The 16,459-nt window shown below is 42.3% G+C and overlaps 2 protein-coding genes across 3 annotated transcripts in view; one reads left to right on the forward strand and one right to left on the reverse strand.

Annotated features, from left to right (window-relative positions):
* Positions 1–1,266, reverse strand: part of fcho1 (FCH and mu domain containing endocytic adaptor 1) — a 49,098-nt gene extending 47,832 nt beyond the window's left edge. Inside the window, exon 1 of one of the 2 annotated variants that reach the window (XM_071517023.1) lies at positions 1,192–1,266. The gene's annotated coding sequence lies outside the window, so the exon portion shown is untranslated. The remainder of the gene's footprint in view (positions 1–1,191) is intronic. The other variant, XM_071517024.1, reaches the window with a different exon arrangement.
* Positions 1,267–2,912: 1,646 nt separating this feature from the next.
* prg4b (proteoglycan 4b) lies at positions 2,913–16,446 on the forward strand. Its single transcript, XM_071517018.1, has 12 exons — positions 2,913–3,012; positions 9,010–9,126; positions 9,539–9,661; positions 10,367–10,438; positions 11,146–11,211; positions 11,911–12,738; positions 13,331–13,417; positions 13,723–13,859; positions 14,122–14,278; positions 14,536–14,643; positions 15,249–15,377; positions 16,315–16,446. The coding sequence occupies exons 1-12, from the start codon at positions 2,913–2,915 to the stop codon at positions 16,431–16,433; spliced, it is 2,043 nt and encodes a 680-aa protein (XP_071373119.1). The 3' UTR covers positions 16,434–16,446.
* The last annotated feature ends 13 nt before the right edge of the window (positions 16,447–16,459 follow it).

The raw sequence follows: 16,459 nt of genomic DNA on the forward strand, positions 1-16,459 counted from the left end.
AATGATCACTATTTTCAAGCTATTTTACTGTTATTTTTTATGTTTTCACATTACATAAATCTCATCTCACAACCACTGTTCAAGGGATTAAGGTGTGAGGGGAAAAAGCTCTATTGATATTGAGGCACCGGTTTTACTGCTGTCAATTACAAAAACATGAGCAAATCATCTGAATACAGTACATCACAGTAACAAACTGAAGAATCATATCATGGCCTAAGAAATGAAATAATTTTATATCAGAAGCTCTTTTATTAACAAGGTCTCAGTCAGGGTGACTACTACACTCACCCCTGTTTGACCTTCTGCTATGGGTCCAGTGTTGGGTGCCATGCTCTAACTGAGGTGCTTCAACCCAGCCAAACATCTTGACATATCTAAATAGCACTAAAAATCCACATAGCCTAACTAGGACAGTTCAACCAACACTTATGAACATGAACATCTCTCCATCTCTCTAACCTAGAAAGCCCAGAATGGGGTCTCTGGTCTGTGATGTCCAGCAGAGCAGCGAGAGCCGCTTCAGTGACAAGGGATGGGAGGTTTACTTTAAGGACTAGTAGAACAGTTAAGGTTTTTACTTTTCCCAAGTCATTCTCAATGGAGCTGTGAATCAACACGACCTCACAGATTTAGGGAAAGACATTAACTACAGTAATAGGTGACACTATCCACTGACAAACATGACCTGTCTTGGGTTATAGGAAATCCATCTGCATACTGAAATTCAAATTTACAATCCCACTGACTGTCAAGAAATCCATAAAAGGCTAAATGGATGTATGTCAACATTACAGCCTGATCTGAGAGCAGTGAAGTTCAGTGTAAAAGCCCTCACCCCCCTTGTCAGATAATGCTGATTCTGAAGCCCTCTAGCAACATTTTGATGTTTGTCTCATTGAAGGTGAAGCAATTAAGTTTACATTCTGGATTTAAATGATATTCTGCCGTAACGTTACACATTCACATTATGCACCCGTCTCTCGTGAGTTATTCTTTTAACATTAGCAACATTTCCCTCCATTTATATGTCAAACAAACGTGTGCCTCACTGTCTACAAGTGCTGGCAGTTTCAATTCAACATTGTCACAGTCATGCATGGTCAACTCGGCACACTGGCGCAGTCCTTCGACTTAGTTTCAAAATTATACTCATGTTACAGAGGGGGCGAACGGATAATGAAGTATTACCTGTGTAGGTTTCCTCGAAAACGTTTATAGTACATTTTCCATCCTTAGTTGTTCAGCAGCCTCGATCCGGCCGTAGCATGCACCCTGAGAGGTTTGATCATAGTAGAAATTCACCAGGCAGTTTTCAGTGTGCGCGCAAACTCCCGCCCACCTCTACGCTGATTGGCTAATATGTCCGTCAATGTGGGAGAGACGTGTTGTAGGCATAGCAACCACATAAAGGTGGGTCTCAGAGCGTATACTCTCAGCCTATTGGATAGCCTTTTCAAAGATCACGCCCACAACGATATACAGATATATACACATACCCCATATAGCCTACTTATGTAGAAATCTAATGAACCTATAGTATGTAAATGACTTATTTTTTGTATTTTCCATTTGTAGAACAAGGTCAAAAATAGGGTAAACAAAGTGCAATCATTTGATAAATAAGTTATTCATTCAGCTAAGGTGTAATCATCAAATTATTTTCTGATCATAACCTTCCTGCCTTATCATAGTGGACGATTATCAGTTTTCAACATTACTTCAATGTGAGCAGGTTACAGAGCAATATAAAAAATACAGCATTTGTCTGTTTGCAAAGACAAAAGAAAACAGGTGGAAGAAACAGGACTTCATCTCCTTCGTCTTCAATCAATGGTCATCAATCATATTGATCCCACATGTAGTCAGGCCTCCTAAGTCACATGAATAGATCCCAGCTATTTACCATCAACAGAGAAAGCCTTGCCTGTGTATGGGCTGTTGCGTACAGTCACAACAGGTACACCTTAGAGCCAAAACAGAGTCTCTTTGTTAGATTGTTTCATGTCTTTGGGATAGATTTGTTCTTTCAGTCAACACTGACAGCTTCAGGGTCACTGGTGTGCTGGTGCGATAACTGCTACCTGTTACCTAGTTTGCAGAATTGCTTTCTAAATGTAACTGTCAGATTGAATATTCCAAGTAATAGCACACCAGATGATCTGCAGATTCAAGGGGGGGTGGGTGGGGGGGGGGTCTATTAAACGCATCAGGGTTTTTTTAATACAACAGAAAATAGTAATGAAATCCCCACCATCCCTCTTCCTAAATTTGTATAAATGGGCACAAGCAGTAAGGCAGCAGGTCACTTATGCATATTGCAGGCAGAGTAATGGATATCGTTGTTAACCAAGTCAAGTTTCACTATACAGGTCTGACACTTGGTCTGAGGAAGCTGCAAGGGTCGATTCACCACTTATTCACATGATGAGAAGGCAGTTTGAGGGGAATGAGAGGGAGAGAGAGATGCCCATCCCACTAGCTCAGGATATATTTTAGGAGGTGAGTGAGGGGAAAAAAAATCTTTGCCTGCGTATCCTCCACCTTGTCAAAAGCAGATAGATTGCACACAGGTTGTGATGTTGACAGCAGTCCTGGAGGGAGTGACAGTGGGGAGGTAAAACAATCCTCTTCCTCAGTTTTTCAACTAAGCCTATACCAAATCTTACAGTGGAGATGCAGCTGATCTTTTCTCAGGACAGTGATGCCAAGGCAGGCTATTTCGGTGAATTCATACTATTGATGATGAATGGAGGCATCTCATAGAAATACATTATTGGTGCTCAGATGCTCATGAGTGTGAGTACACACACATATCTGCAAACATGAGGGACGTCATACCCTGCTGATATTGCTGCTGTGCTGATGGCAGTAATAGCTGAGTCCATATTGAGTCCAGAGGCCTGCTCTAAATGGCTGTTGTATCTCTTCCCATAGCCCCGCTGCAGATCACAGGGCAACTGGCAGCTACTCTCTGTGTTGTGCTGCTGTATGTGGCAGTTCTGGGAACAGGTAAAAATCTGGTTAAACCACACAAATAGGGGGATAGGACTTTCATTTAATGAACATGTAATATGAGCGAGATTGTGAACTGAAGGTTGATTTCAAGCCTGAATAAGGAATTAGAATTTATTTCATACATCATCATTGCATTATCAATTAAAATAGCATGATAGTATGATCAGAAATACTGTGAGTCAATTTTGCAGACTGTCTCCACATGAGACAGACATACAGTGGAACTGGGCAGTTTAATTCTGTGAAAAACTATGATGGATAACTTCAGCTGTGTAGCTTTAGTTGTGGCTTCTCTCCGGTGTTGATCTGCTGCTTATGGACATGGAGGAAGCTGTTGGTGCCAAAAGTCTGGGCACAAAACTTACAGATGAAGGCCCTCTGGTGCAGATCAGGGTTCAACGCCTTCTAAATGTCATGCTACTATGTTAATACGTCGTACCTATTACTCATTGGTATAGCAGAGGCTGGTGAGGTGGGTATACTATAAACACATCATGCTGTATATTTCAGTAGCAATTAGGCAAATGGGTCAGTAAGGTGTAAATTCCAAGAAAACGATGTAGGAATACCCTGTTTCGCCGATAGCAAATATTTTGTGCCAATATTCAATATCTTTATATTTGACCATTTTCATTACAAAAAAATTGCAGGTTCTCAGTGTTTCCCGTAGAATTGTGTTCACTACGCCACTGCTGCTGCTAAGGGTCATCATTACCCAACAACAGGGGCACAAGCAATTTTGAAGCCAATGAATCTGGAGGCAGGTTCTGCCCCGCCACCAACACAGCGGCAGTGACTCACCACTGTGCAACTTCACATGCTCTTTCAGGTGCTTTCAGAAATCAAAGATTTCCCACTGGAGGAGCGACAGCAGGTGAAGGTCCTCTGGCGGAGGTGCTGACACTCGATGTGACGCAGAGTGGTGCACAGTTAAAATGAGGACAGTGAAGTAGCAGAGCACAAGGATGCAGTTAGAGGAGGTTTTCTGTGTAGATACAGAGATGTTAGATTAGATACTCATCGCTTCCACCTTCAGACTTACATTGAGATACTGCCAGGAAAAGAACATTTTATCACAGCCTTCAAAGTCACAAGCTGCTGTTTTCTGTAAGGGTGAGAATTAACATAAGACATCAAAGGGAAAAAACCCAGAAGATTTAAGTGATGTGCAGTATTTGTCATCCAAATGTTGAGTGTCATGTAAATGGAGGAAGTATACAGAGCAATTGGATACAACATTCAAGTAGAAGGGAATGCCAAATAAAATACAACAAAAAATTTCTTAACAGAATCACTCCATAAATGAACCTGACTGGTTATACACAAACCCCATCTTTCTGTAAACAGTCTGATTGGCAGTGTCCTCTTGCTTCCATCAGCAAAAACAAATGAAACCGAGCATAATCTTTTGAGCCTTTAATCCACAGTAAAATCTCAAAAATAAAATGAAATGACAGATGAAAGCCATGGAAATTAATTATGTATCAGTCCCTGCCACCTGTTGGTGTTCCTATTCTTATCCTGCGAGAGTGTTTGTGGTGTTTCATGGCTCATCTGCTCTTATTTGTCTCCCCCTAAAGGTTTGTTCTGATCATGTTCTCATGCTAATATACACACTAAATGAGCTTGAAGGCATATTCCTAATTTCCTCTAGCATTTTTGTCAGATGAAGGGGGGTCACTCTCTTCAGTGGTTCAGTCATTTTATGTGCGATTAATCTCTTAACATTATCATAATCTTCTTCTGACTACCTGATTAAGTACAATTTTGATAAATGTGAATAGGAATCAGACTGAAAAGACAGAATGAGTTTTACTAGACAAGCTATGGCAGACCAAGGTGGCAATCAATTCATTGATCAAACTTTATTTATATAACACATTTCATACATTAACATGCAATGCAATGAGCTACAGCAAGTTAAAAAGCCATACAAATAGACACAGGAGAAAAAATGAAATGAAATTAAGGTAATAAAATAGATTAAAATCAATAAAAAGATAAAAGAAAAGAGTAAAACATTATCAAAACTTTATGTTTCCAACTTAGTCTTAGCATGTTTATTTTGTGTAAATGAACAAATAAGAAAATAATGATTAAAAAAGCTGCGGTACAAACATTTTACAGCCATTGAGCCTCTAATATTAGGATCAGGAAGACTGAAATAATGGAACAAAACATGAATGCCAGATAGTTGTAAATACAGTGTGCTTTTCTTGAATTCATATTATTAACATTGTTTTTACAAATAAACATTCTTTCTGTAACATTTGCTCACATCTTTTTTAATGAAGTCCAATGTGTATGCTCTGCTGAGCTCTGCCCCACCAGGCCCTCCAGTCGGACCACCGACCCCACATCACCTCTCCTCCTGGGTGTCATCACTTTTCTGTCTCTCTTCAGGCTCTTTCAAATCAGCTCAGCTGCCTGCTGCCCCGACCAGGCTGCCTAATTAAAGCTGTCGAGACAGAAGATCACCTCCCTCGCTCACACAACACAGACACAGTTTTGTATCCAGTATACAAGCTGACGTCCCTCTCTCCATTTGCCCCAACAGGAGATACAATGTCTTTGACACCTGTCTGTGGTAATAAGCAGCTTTGTGCCTCTTCTCTGTTACATTGCTGCCTTTGCCTTTGCTAGCTCTCCCTCTGTGCCAGGTGTCCGCCTCTCTGTGGAGGTTTTTGGCTGCGGGGGAGGAGGACAGGGACGCTACTGCACACGACCGTGAACCATCAGGACGACATGATGGAGAGCTGATGTCAGCAACAAAGTCAGAGCGTCCCCTTTTGCACTGCCAGGGGGAGAAGAAACAAAAGATCACCCATACCACCTACCATCTGCATGACATTTTTTTTATTTTCCTATGATTAAAAGCATAATGCATGAAGTATGCTACATGCATGCATTTTTTGTGATCTCGTCTGAGCACTAAACAGACCGATTGGAAAAACAGCTGAAGGAAGAAGATGCAAGACTGAAGGTGAACTTCCTTTTATCCTAACAAAGTGCACAAATTAACAGGGAAAGTCAACTGAGCACACTTGCTGTTTTTCAGCATCACACTACTTCACATTCACACAGTTACACACCTGGGAGCTGCCCAGTAGGCCTACAACCACAGTACTACTACTACTACTACTACCTGCTGGGGGTTCAGTGCCTTGCTCAAAGGCATATCGGAAATAGTTTCTGGGGGAGTGGAGAGTGCCATTCATTCACTTTCCTCATCCAAACTTCCCACAAGCCAGTTTCTCTGATCTTTAGGCTGCTTCCACCACACGGACCCAAATGTTCCCAAATGAAACCCAGACACCCGTACAACCACAAGGGGGCGTGCTTGCTCTACTTTCAAAACTTTCAATCCTGAGACCCATCACCTCATTGTGTGCGTGTTGCCACATTGTGGCCTGTGTTGACCCCAGCATTGGGTTTCAAACCACTGCGGGGGCTTGTTGACTTCCTGTCCTCATAGTGCTAGTGTATAGGAATTGTTGTGTGGACTCTGTGTTTACTGGACTGTTTGGTGTAGGCCTAGTCATCTCGATCAGATCCCGTTATCTAGATTGAAATAAGCCTTGACACAAGTCCACTAATGAGCGCTTTTCCTCTACAAGCACCGTGACACGATGAGAAAATACCACAGGCATGATTTGGTCCACCAACACCTCGAGCCGCAAACCTCCCACCGTACAGACCAGCCCTAAGAAATAAAAATACATGTGCATATCTATCAGCCTACAGTCAGAGAGGTGGGTCCAGCCCAGTGTTCTCCCTATGATGAAAAAGAAATATAGTAATCCTATGTTACACTTTACAAGGGAACTATACAAAATCACAGCAAAACTATCATCTAGATATAGCCTGTATATAATATCCTAGGAGAATATTACAGGAATATTAGAGTGACACCATAGGAGATAAAACAAAACAAAACCCTACCATTAAGTTGGGATGGGAAGATATATGTTTATCTCACAATAAACGTGATATGGGGTTCACAATTTGATACAACCATGATACAATGTAATAAATAAAAGTTCAATGACAACTATGACTGTGAAGAATTATGTTTATTTCTGAACCACACATCTTTCTAGCAATGACACTGGCTTGCTAAACAACAATTGAATAATAGACTAAATGACTTAAGATGGAGATTTTTTTGCAGTGTGTATTTTTAGTGATGTTAAGTGAGGTTAAATACATATGTGTCGCCTTAACGTCACATTACAACAAACACATTTAAAAATGTCATCATAAAGTGCAAATAATATAATTTTGATTGAGAGCTTGTGAGATTGTGATGGGCAAGCTTACTACAGCAAAATAAAATGTAGCCTACCTATCGCGACTAATATCATTATCATTTTTCTGCCCAGCGATATGTGTTGTCACAAATTTGTAATTTGCAATAGGCTTGTATTGAATTTCGATACATCCTGTCCCATCCCTACCATTAAGTATGATAAGGTCACCATAAATTCACCACCAACTCACTACTGAGTACCATATACATACTACAAGACCCTATATATTACAGCAATACCATAGGAGATTAAAAAAAGAAGTAAATAGCCTACCATAAATTATGATAACGTCACGACAAATTGGGTAGACACTTAAATCCCTGTAGGAATATTGCAGTGCTTTTTTTTTTATTAGGGCAAGAAGAGCTGCCAACCCCTAAAAGTAATTTGGTTTCATTGGAGATTTTAACCATCTCTCAGTCTATAAACACTTGTTTCAAGGATCTCTCGACCTCTTCAAGAAATATTTCTGAGGGAATTACTGGTCTAGCGTCAGCCTGCCTTTCGGTCTAGGTAATAACATCCATAAAGTATGTAATGAAGCTCAATCATGAAATTAAATTGGCCAAAAAATTAAATCTTCGGACATCTGTGAAGCTTTATATGGACCCAGAGAAAGAACTTGACTGTAAGTTATTTGATTGATTGATTGGATGGACTCAAATTGAAAACCCAAATCATATTGAGCTGAACCTGTCCAGTTCATCCACTTGTGGCTGAATAGCAGGTGATCGCCTGTGTTTCGTAATCTGTCACAACTCCTACGTATGTTTTCTTCTGCTCTGTGAAGTGTGTGATGTCAGCCGTCTGCCTGGCACAGATGTGTGTTGATGTGCTTCCAGCTGCTTGTGGGGAATCATGCTGTCTGGACGGGAGGGTCCTCCCTACAGCCTGTGAGCTCATCACACTTTTTAATTAGATCGGATCCGCCAATTAACGGGAAATCAGCCGGTCAGTCTGAACCTTTTAAAAGCAGCCGGAGTCCAACCTTCAGCAGGAGTCCGACAGAAGTTGTCTCAAGGTAGGTCACAGTTTTTTTCTGTCTCTTCTAGTCCAGGTCTTTTTTTTGTTGTTTTCATTTCTCTATTTAATGTTTTATCAAAATGAATACACACATGGCACAACCAAAATCTGATTTATTTCTTCTGTATCTGTCATGTTAATTTTTCTAGAGTTACAGAAAACCTTGTGAGGATGACTTCACCTGCACTTTGTGCTACTATTTTCCTGGCTTGTGCCTTTACATTCAGTGCTGCTCAGTGTGAGTATTATTTTCTGAATAACCTGATTGCCCATATAAAAGTGTAGCATAGTTGTATTGCATTCATAAATGTTTTATTGAAATGTATTCTTCAATAGTCTATATGTTAGAAATTTAGATGCATGCAGTCACCATAAACAAAATGTGTGTGATGAAGGGCTCTCCTGGAAGATCTGATGTGTTTGCTGTGCTTGTACTCTTACTCTTATTTGCTTTGTTACAAATAATTTACCAGAGGTGGACATCTGTCTCTGTGGTTGTGCCATTACTACAGAAATCAATCTCTGACACAAATTTGTTATTACAGACTTTGTGTCCAAGTAGGTTGTGTTATTGGAGAGAGAACAACACAACGTTTCAAAGTACAGAAACTATCTAATTTTTGATTCTGAGTTTCCGTGTACAAATGTCTCATTACAGCAAGCTGCAGTGGCCGATGTGGAGCGGAGTACTACAGGGGCTACATGTGCCAGTGTGACTATGACTGCCTGAGTCATGATGAGTGTTGCAAAGACTATGAATCCCAATGCACCACAAGTGAGACCTTCCTCTGGCAATCTGCTGTGACTATCGTAGCAGTAGGCTACTAGTAGTACCTGAAATGTATTGTTTTTCTATTGATCTCAACCTCACAGCATTGATATGCAGACATTTTGAGGCACTGATTGGCAATTTTACCCTCACTCACCAACAGCATTTTTCATGACATTCTTGTTTCTTATAGACCATTCAAGTTACTATTGATCTTCAAGTTCACATCGATTTTCACCCATCCACATCCCTTCAAAGACCAACATTCTCCATCTATATTGCCTGAAATAGTTCCTTATGAATCATAAAAATTATGAAATTCATCCAATAGAATTGGACTATGGCTCTATTGAAGTTCATCATACAAGTATCTTGTGCTGAAGCCTGCTGTGTGTGTGTGTGTGTGTGTGTGTGACAGGTGGCTCATGTAAAGGGCGGTGTGGAGAAACCTTCAAGAGAGGCCGGCAGTGTAACTGCGACTCTGATTGCATGAGGTACAACCAGTGCTGTCCAGATTACAAGACCAGCTGTGATGCACAAGGTAAACTTTGTCAAACATGTGCAGCATGATTATCTGAAATCTCACATCACATTTTCTGCATGTTGACCATTATAGATTTCCTTTACAGATGAATACCCGCTGGTATTTCCATGATACTGCTTGCTATCATGGGGAAATTGAAATTAGTTTTAGGAATCGTATTATTACAGTTTGATGTACTTTATGACTGGTCATTTGAATGCAAGCATGGCTGCATGTTAGAATCAGCCCCCAGCTCTCTTTCATCTGCACCATTATGCAAGAATTAGGATTACGCCAATTTGAGATGACTGTATATGCATGGAAACTAGGAGTGATAAATGAGGGGGCGAAATGCAGAGATGTCAAGATTAACAGGACCCTGTTTGGAGGCACACTTGTTTGAGTAGGGTACCCCTGCATGTCCACCAGCATGTGGAGTAGCATGTGATGCATGCAGTAATCTGCATCAATGCATCAGGTCATGCTTGACAATATTTTCTGTCTTGGTAATGTACCACAGAAAGAGGACAAGCCAGTGTAACACCGGTGAAGACTGGTTCATGCGATAATGTAAATAATAACAAGCCCAAAGGTATATTTTACTTGGCAAATGTTTTGATCTTTTTTTTTTTTACAGATTTTACAGATTTATAGGATTTTTAAGGGTAATTATTTTCACAGTGCTAGCCCTCTAATTTTGTATATTCATAAACATTCCCACAGAACCTACTCTGAATGGAGAAGCTGAGCAGCCAAATGGGACTCCACCCACATTTAGCGAGGGAGACAACCCAGGTGACTAACCTCCATCAAACTGACAATGAAATGAGTTTCACACATCACAAATAATTACTACTTGATTCCAACAACAGAAACCAATGTTATTTGAACAATACTTGTATCATCAACTCATTCGTTTTGGACTTAAACTTTTTTGATCTGCACTGAACTCAACATATTTAATAAGGCACATGTTAGGAAGTAAGCAGGAAGATGTTTTTGGTTGGCTGTCACACTGTGGGTCTGTAGCTGTGGCTAGTTTTGGGGGCCAAGTCTCACTAGAGGAGGCCAAGAGCTCAAGTCTCACTGGCCAAGAGAAACACAAGGAAGTAGTGTCATTATGAGTGGACCATGTGGAGGAGGGTAACGGACACAGACTCGGTCACAAAGTGAAGAGAGGAAAGCAAAGATGAGGCCAAGCATGGATGACAGAATGTTTTCATGGAGGTTTGAATTCAACGGTTGGTTTGGAACAAGTAAGTGTGTAGAGATACTCTGGCATCCTTGTCATTTCTCTCTCAGGAGGATGGCGCGTCATGACGTTTCCCTCTGGAATGTCACAGTCAGAGTCTGAGTGATGTGCAAGCTAAAGTAAACTGAAGCAGAGAAAATATTATGTCAATTTTGAAGAAATATAATTGATTCAGTTATCTAACTCCAACTAAAATGCCAATTGTAAGACATTTGCAATCGTTGTTTACTTTTGTCTTATTTGCCCACAGTTGACGCAGATGATTTAATTCCATTGGTCACTCCAGCATCAGATCTGCAGGATGATGTCAGTGATGGTGAGCGATGACTTTCTTGCACAATAAATCTAACTGAGATTTCTCCCCAATAAAGTTTCATTAGTTTAAAATCCGATCTTGCAGATGTGTATAGCCAGATCTTTCCAAACCTCCCTGATGATCCCTATTCTGAGAACGGAATGGAGGACCCAGACGCTACAGCTATCCCAGAGAGCACCAGCGGCTACGAACCCTCCCCAACTGACCTGCTGGAGCCTGTGCCCACTGACCCCACCCTGCCAGACACTCAGGATACCTCTGACTTGGAGTTCACACTAGAGGAGTCGTTCACACTCTCGCCTCAGAGACAGGACGGTCTCTCAGATAACGAGCCAACCCAGGCCGATGCCAACGCCACCCCCTCTGACCCAACCAATGGAGAAGCCCCCACTGACAGTGCAGGTATGTGATAGCCAGGAATAACTTGGCAATAACATGCAGGCTGTCATTTATGTGATTATCTAGTACCATGCTTCTTGTTACCGTTGAGTCATTCGGACTCAAATCTAACATCGCAGTTTCTAATCACGCTTTTCCAACTTCCAGACGCCAGTGATCTTGAGAAACAGTCTGATCCTACCAGCCCCTCCGACTCGGGAACAACTCTCCCTCTGCCCTCTCCCACCTCCGCAGGAGCTTCCCATGTCTCCAGGCAGCCTACCCCAACCTCAGTGCCCCAAATTGGGCCTACTCCTACAGACGACACCCTAGATATCCAGTCTGGAGGGCAGGCCGAAATACCGCTTGAAGGCACTGTGGCGTTTCCAGGTGACATGTTTCCAGAGGCGCAGACTATAGACCCGACTGAAGCCTCTTCTGGGCAGCGAGAGTTCTTTCCTACAGATCCAGGAAAGGCAGACGACCCAGACTTCAACCAGGCATCCAGCCCCGCCACGACACCGGCCTCCGATGCAGCCACTGACCCACAATCCACAGGACCCACACGGGGCTCCTCCTCGGTCCCAGGGCGCTCCGAGCCATCCCCTGCTTCTCCAGGCACCACCACCCCCGCCTCATCAAAGCCGGACCAGGCACACATCCCAGAAGCAACCACTCCAAACTCAGAGCCAGATGGTACCAAGAATAATGCCTGGGATGTCCCAACAGCCACTTCCTACTCCCTGTCAGACCCTCAAGATCCCAGCAGCACTGATTTCCAGGCTCCAGGGTCTGAGGATGGGTCTGAGCCAGGTCCTGAGTCGGGGGCCAGAGGGGACACCCCAGACCGCTGGAATGGACCCGGATCTCGAAATGATGCCCTGACCACCGGTGCTACCCCACCCACAGACCCAGCGCAGCATGAGAGGGTGGATGATGTCACGCCAGGAGAGACCACTACTGATCAGTCGAAAGTCAGCCCTGCCCCGTCCAAGCCCACGCCATCTCGAAGACCCTCAAAGCCCCAGGCCAAACCCAAACCATCTCCAGCTAAACCAAGTCCGGCCAAACCCACCTCGAAACCCACGCCCAAGCCCCTGGACACCACACAAACTCCGAACATAGACGGTTCTAGAGACTTCCAAGCAGGTAGGCAATGCTAAGTCTTATGATAGATATGAAATAGGCACACCATAGGCACGCATTGAAACATCCAGGTCCCCATCAAATCGCCCATAGAAAACAAATGAAGATTCCCGCACACAAAATTTAGGCAGTAAAAGACACTGCAGAAGTAAATTTTGTGTGGTGTGTGTGTGAATCTTCATTTGTTATCTAAGACCACATCCATCTTACAGGACTTTAACACTATTGCAGAGATGCAATCCTCTAGTTTCTGTCACAGATTTATTATTGCTTGCAGCCTGTTTTATGAGCTCGAGTTTTTTTATTAGGCGTCAGGGTGAACAGAGCTTCCCTTCAAAGTGTAGCTGCACTATATTAAGTGACAGAGGTGCCTGTTTTCCCACACCCTAAATGAGTCAAGCAGTCCTTTGGAATTGGAAACAAAACTCAGCTCCTTTAAAGAATGGAACAAAACAGAGTTCTCATAGTAGGAGTGTCCAGGCAGCTCCAGGAGAAAAAGACACACCACAACCCAGTCTGTCATTGCATGTTTTCTTTGTCATATTCCCTTTTTTCCCCACACACAGTTTCCTTATAAATGTGTCCTTCTCTCTAGATGACAGCAACGATACCAACCTGTGTAGCGGGCGGCCAACCAGCGCAGTCACCACACTGCGGAACGGCACAATGGTGGTTTTCAGAGGTTAGTGCCAGGCAACTGATCTGGGGTCAAGCCAAGGCAACCCTCTCTGATGTCTTTGAACATGGCTGTCAGTTACCCATTCACAGCCATTAGATCAAACACTTGTATTATGAGTTAAACCAAATGCCTGTATGTAAAAGGGAGAACACTTACAAAAGAAGAGAAAATGAAAATTTGGCATTATTGCGACAATAGCATAAACAATTCACCCAAGACAAAATTCCACAGATTTAGAAATTACTGCCATAGCAATCCTTGAAGTAACAGGTAGACCACCTATATGGAGTAATGTCATTCTCTTACAGGTCACTACTTCTGGGTGCTGAATAGAAACAGGGTGCCAGGTCCGGCCCGTGGCATCACAGAAGTGTGGGGCGTCCCTTCTCCCATTGACACCGTCTTCACCCGCTGCAACTGCCAGGGCAAAACATACATTTTCAAGGTAAACTCACCCATCTCATAATAACCAATGAGAGATATTCAAATTCAAGACGGGGAAAGTGAAGATGTGAGGCCTTGCAGTAAATCAGGATGCATTATTGCTGTGTTGACAATGTGTTAAGTATGTTCCATTTCCCAGCACATTCACTCTTCAACCTCCTTTGCCAATTAGCCACTTCTGTAAAGTACTGTACAGGTGTGTGCATGTTTAGTGGATAGAGGTGTAATTTTTCGGTTTGTGTTGATGTTTGTGACCTTCACAGGGAGGAAAATACTGGAGATTTGAAAACGATGTGGTGGACCCAGGCTATCCTAAGCTCATCCAGACAGGCTTTGATGGGCTGCGGGGCCACATCACCGCGGCCCTGTCTGTGCCTCAGTACCAGACGAGGAAAGAGTCTGTCTACTTCTTCAAGAGAGGTGATGACCCAGTCCAGTGCTACCACTATTGTACACAAAATATTTTACCCTTAATCATCAGTGCAATTTTTTTATTTTTTTTCCATACTCCCTAGCTTTATTCTTTATTGCTTTTGTGTCATTTGTATTCTTTTTCCTTTTGCTTTCAGTGTAAACTACATCATTCAGTTTTTGTGCATTACATGTATCATACTAAAGTTCTGAATGATTGAGTAAATTCTGAGCTGACGATCTCTTTCTTGATCGTTTTCTACCAGGGGGATTGGTCCAGAAATATGCATACCAGTTTGGCACCAGTCCAACATGTGGCAGGAAAGTCCAGCATGCCGTTTACACTGTCCGCAACCGGCTGGCCCGCCAAGCAGGTACACGAAGAAAGATACAGAACAAGTTCAGATTTCTCTCTTTGCTACACAGATATAATCAACTCATGGCTGTCTAAAGGGGAAAATAGATGGAATCATTTTCTCTTTTTAGACAGCCATGAGGAAATCACATTCATGTCATAGAGGGTTAAAAGTCAGATTTTACGGTCCTATATAAATGTAGCCGTGATGAGTCTCCTGGGCGTGTCTTCTGAGCATCTGTGAGCATTTCAACAGATTTCAACACGCTTTATTTGAATAACAACACGTTTCGTTCTCTGAAAAATGAGTCATGATGTGGTGGAGGTGAGAGGGGCACCAAGGTCCACCCTGTAAATAGTTAATGTGGAAACAAATAGCCCACATACAGCTTATGCGGTTGCAACTGTAGACCAGTGGTGTGATTTTCAATAGAATCATGAGTCAAAACAATTTTGAATGAAACAAGCACTTAATGATGAGCTTACCATATGGGAACAAACAAAAATGTGTAAAAAATTTTATATAAGGAAAACATTACTCAAACTGGCCAGTGAATAACACGAACAATATGCAGTCTGGTTTGATCCTGTTATTTCATATATACTCGCCTGTTTTGTCTCCAGTGTCTCTCCTAGAGCCAGCCATCAACCTCCGTTCGGCCTGGGTAGGTTTCCCCTCCACCGTCACTTCTGCTGTGTCTGTCCCCAGCCACTTTTCACGAGAGGGATACAAGTACTACGTCTTCTCAAGATGTAAGTCATTATATTAACACTGGGGTATATTGGGGTCATTTCTCTTTCAGAGAGATTAGACATTTAGGTTGGTTCTAAAATCATTGTCACATTCAGTCAATAAGTTCCAAAATCATTCGCATCTTCAATAAGTAAGTTACAAAATCATTGTCATCGTCAATAAGTTACAAAATCCCTCTCATCTTCAGTCAATAAGGAAATTCTTGTGAATGGTCTACTGGAGAATGAAATGCAATTCTACATCTTTACATTTTGCATTGAAGGAATTGAAGGTAAATCTAGGGGTTTACTGGTTGAAGACCTCTTCCTCCACTCTGTATCTCCATTGCCCTTATGACCTCAGTAATAATAGAAAAAGCCTTGCACCTGTCTGTCTGCAATGAGACATTTCGTCTTAACCTCAAACGAATCATGTCTGAAATGCCTGACAAGAACCATGTGTGTCTGGGTGGGGCGTCCAGGCAGAGACAGATGATGGAGGGTAGAGTCCATTCACCTACAGTGGAAGAAAAGTTTATGATCCAAAAACCAGAGTAAAGGTGCAAACTTCAATGATGACACCTTAAATTTAAAGCCACCAGGCTATGTAGGACTGGATATTTCCTCTTAAAAATATTTTACTAAATTTTAGGCACAGGCCCAACTGCATAAAGTTAGTCTTGAATCTTGTTGAGAGGAGGGTTGCTGTCTGTCTAGTCATTTACGTCACTAAAGAAACACTACAGCTGTCCAAGTTAATGTCCGATGCACTGTAAGTCAGGCTTGTTGGAAGATGCATGTGCTTCTCTTTCCCTTAATGTCATGCCCAATTCATATTCCCTAGAATGGATACTGGAAAATACATGGATATAAAACTCCCATGTGTTTCCCAAGCACCATTCATAAATGTAAAACCTTGATGAGCCCATCAACTAACCATCCAACCATTCTTTTTCAGCCAAATACTACAACGTCAGGATGGATGAGCGTCCCATCGTTGGTGCCCCTCAAGCCATCATCTCATCACCTCAGAGGAACTCGCCCAACGACTTCTTCAAGTGCCCAAAGAGAGTCTGATCAGAAAACACTGAATATTCAACACA

This window comes from Centroberyx affinis, unplaced genomic scaffold, assembly GCF_046629955.1.
Source record: "Centroberyx affinis isolate AG114_WGS23_722 - 3 ecotype Tasmania unplaced genomic scaffold, CSIRO-AGI_Caff_v1 ptg000449l_1, whole genome shotgun sequence".
In the NCBI taxonomy this organism is placed as follows: Eukaryota; Metazoa; Chordata; class Actinopteri; order Beryciformes; family Berycidae; genus Centroberyx; species Centroberyx affinis.